Below are 2,500 nucleotides of genomic sequence, written 5' to 3' on the forward strand. Positions count from 1 at the left end.
CTCCATCGCTGTCTCTCTCTCTCACTCCTTTTTGTCTCTCTCTCTCTCTCTCCATTACTCTCTCCATCGCTGTCTCTCTCTCTCTCACTCCTTTCTCTCTCTCTCTCTCTCTCTCTCTCTCTCTCTCTCTCTCTCTCTCTCTCTTCTCTCTTCCCACCCCCAGGTGAGGGCGGAGTCAGTGGAGATGAACTACACCTGTGTGTTCTGGTCGGAGGGGCGTGTCCAGGAAGAGGGAGGGGCGTGGTCAAGTCGTGGCTGTACCAAAGTCACGTCTAACTCTACACACACCGTGTGTTCCTGTTCCCACCTTAGCAGCTTTGCTGTTCTCATGGCCCTCTACCCTATAAAGGTACACACACACACACACACACACACACACACACACACACACACACACACACACACACACACACACACACACACACACACACACACACACACACACACACACACACACACACTGGGTAATGCTACTAGGTTGAGATAAAGGCTATGTGAGATAAAGGCTGTGTTGTTGCAAGTTGACACATGTTGACACATGATATCCAACTGAGGCTCTATTGGCATGGGATAGATAATAAACAAAAGTGAAATAAACAATAAAAAATGTACAGTAAATATTACACAAAAGTTTAAAATGTCATATTATGTCTAAATACAGTGTTATAACGATGTGCAGATAGTGGCAACAGGTCACACATCTTGCTGCTGTGATGGAACACTGTGGTCATAAATAAGGTTTGAAATGATCAACATTTGGTTTGTTTCCTCCCTCCCTCCCTCCCTCCCTCCCTCCCTCCCTCCCTCCCTCCCTCCCTCCCTCCCTCCCTCCCTCCCTCCCTCCCTCCCTCCCTCCCTCCCTCCCTCCCCCTCCCTCCCTCCCTCCCTCCCTCCCTCCCCTCCATCCCTCCCTCCATCCATCTCTCTCTCTCTCCCTCTCTCTCTCGCTCTCTCTCTCTCCCTCTCTCTCTCGCTCTCTCTCTCTCTCTCTCTCTCTCTCTCGCCCTCTCTCTCTCTCTCTCTCTCTCTCTCTCTCTCTCTCTCTCTCCTCTCTCTCTCTCGCCCTCTCTCGCCTCTCTCTCTCGCCCTCTCTCTCTCTCACCCTCTCTCTCTTGCTGTGTCTCTCTCTCTCTCTCTCTCTCTCGCCCCCTCTCTCTCTCTCTCTCTCTCCCCCCCTCTCTCTCTCTCTCGCCCTCTCTCTCTCTCGCCCTCTCTCTCTCTCATCCTCTCTCTCACGCTGTGTCTCTCTCTCTCTCTCTCTCTCTCTCTCTCTCGCTCTCTCTTGCTCTCTCTCTCTCTGTCTCTCTCCAGAACACCTTTGAGCTGCATCTGTTGACGTGGCTGGGTCTGTCGTTGTCTGTGGTGTGTCTGTTGCTGTGCATCCTGACCTTCTGGCTGTGTCGGTCCATCCAGGGGACACGCACCACCATCCACCTCCACCTCTGTGTCTGCCTCTTCATCGCTGACCTCGTCTTCCTCAGCGGTATCTCACACACACAGAGCAAGGTGGGTGTAGGGATGTGGGGACTGTGTGTGTGTGTGGGAGATGTATGTGTGTCTTCCACACAAGCACCTCACACACAGAACAAGTGGGTAACAAACACAGAACAAGGTGGGTAACTGACACAGAACAAGGTGGGTAACAGACACAGAACAAGGTGGGTAACGGACACAGAACAAGGTGGGTAACAGACACAGAACAAGGTGGGTAACAGACACAGAACAAGGTGGGTAACAGACACAGAACAAGGTGGGTAACGGACACAGAACAAGGTGGGTAACGAACACAGAACAAGGTGGGTAACGAACACAGAACAAGGTGGGTAACAAACACAGAACAAGGTGGGTAACAGACACAGAACAAGGTGGGTAACAAACACAGAACAAGGTGGGTAACGGACACAGAACAAGGTGGGTAACGGACACAGAACAAGGTGGGTAACGGACACAGAACAAGGTGGGTAACGGACACAGAACAAGGTGGGTAACGGACACAGAACAAGGTGGGTAACAAACACAGAACAAGGTGGACAAACACATTTAAAGGATGAGTTCTGTGTTTTCTAACTTAACGTTAGATGGTTCCTCACCCTGAAAGTCAATAGGCCTGGAGAATCTGGAATCCATGGTTCAGTTTTCTTTACAGCCACTACAAATGTAGCCAGTGTTAACTTTAGCCACCACTCTTCCCATCTCCTCCTCTCCTCCCTCTTGCCCCTCTCTCCTCCTCTTCTTCTCCTACCCTACCTCTTGTCCCTCTACAACTCTCCTCCTCCCATCCTATTGCCCCTCTCCTCCCCCCTGTCCTCTCCTATCCTCCCTCTGTCCCCCTGTCCTCTCCTCTCCTCCCTCTCTCCCACTGTATTCTCCTCTCTTCCCTCTCTCCCCCTGTCCTCTTCTCTCCTCCCTCTGTCCTCTCCTCTCCTCTCCTCTCCTCTCCTCTCCTCTCCTCTCCTCTCCCTCTCCTCTCCTCTCCTCTCCTCTCCTCTCCTCTCCTCTC

General features: G+C 51.9%; 1 protein-coding gene across 1 annotated transcript in view; it reads left to right on the forward strand.

Moving 5' to 3' along the window:
* Positions 1–2,500, forward strand: part of LOC135525690 (adhesion G protein-coupled receptor E5-like) — a 45,885-nt gene that overhangs the window by 29,567 nt on the left and 13,818 nt on the right. Inside the window, exons 7-8 of the mRNA XM_064953478.1 lie at positions 164–349; positions 1,312–1,506. Coding sequence (XP_064809550.1) covers positions 164–349; positions 1,312–1,506 — 381 coding nt within the window. The remainder of the gene's footprint in view (positions 1–163; positions 350–1,311; positions 1,507–2,500) is intronic.

This window comes from Oncorhynchus masou, chromosome 5, assembly GCF_036934945.1.
Source record: "Oncorhynchus masou masou isolate Uvic2021 chromosome 5, UVic_Omas_1.1, whole genome shotgun sequence".
Taxonomy (NCBI): Eukaryota; Metazoa; Chordata; class Actinopteri; order Salmoniformes; family Salmonidae; genus Oncorhynchus; species Oncorhynchus masou.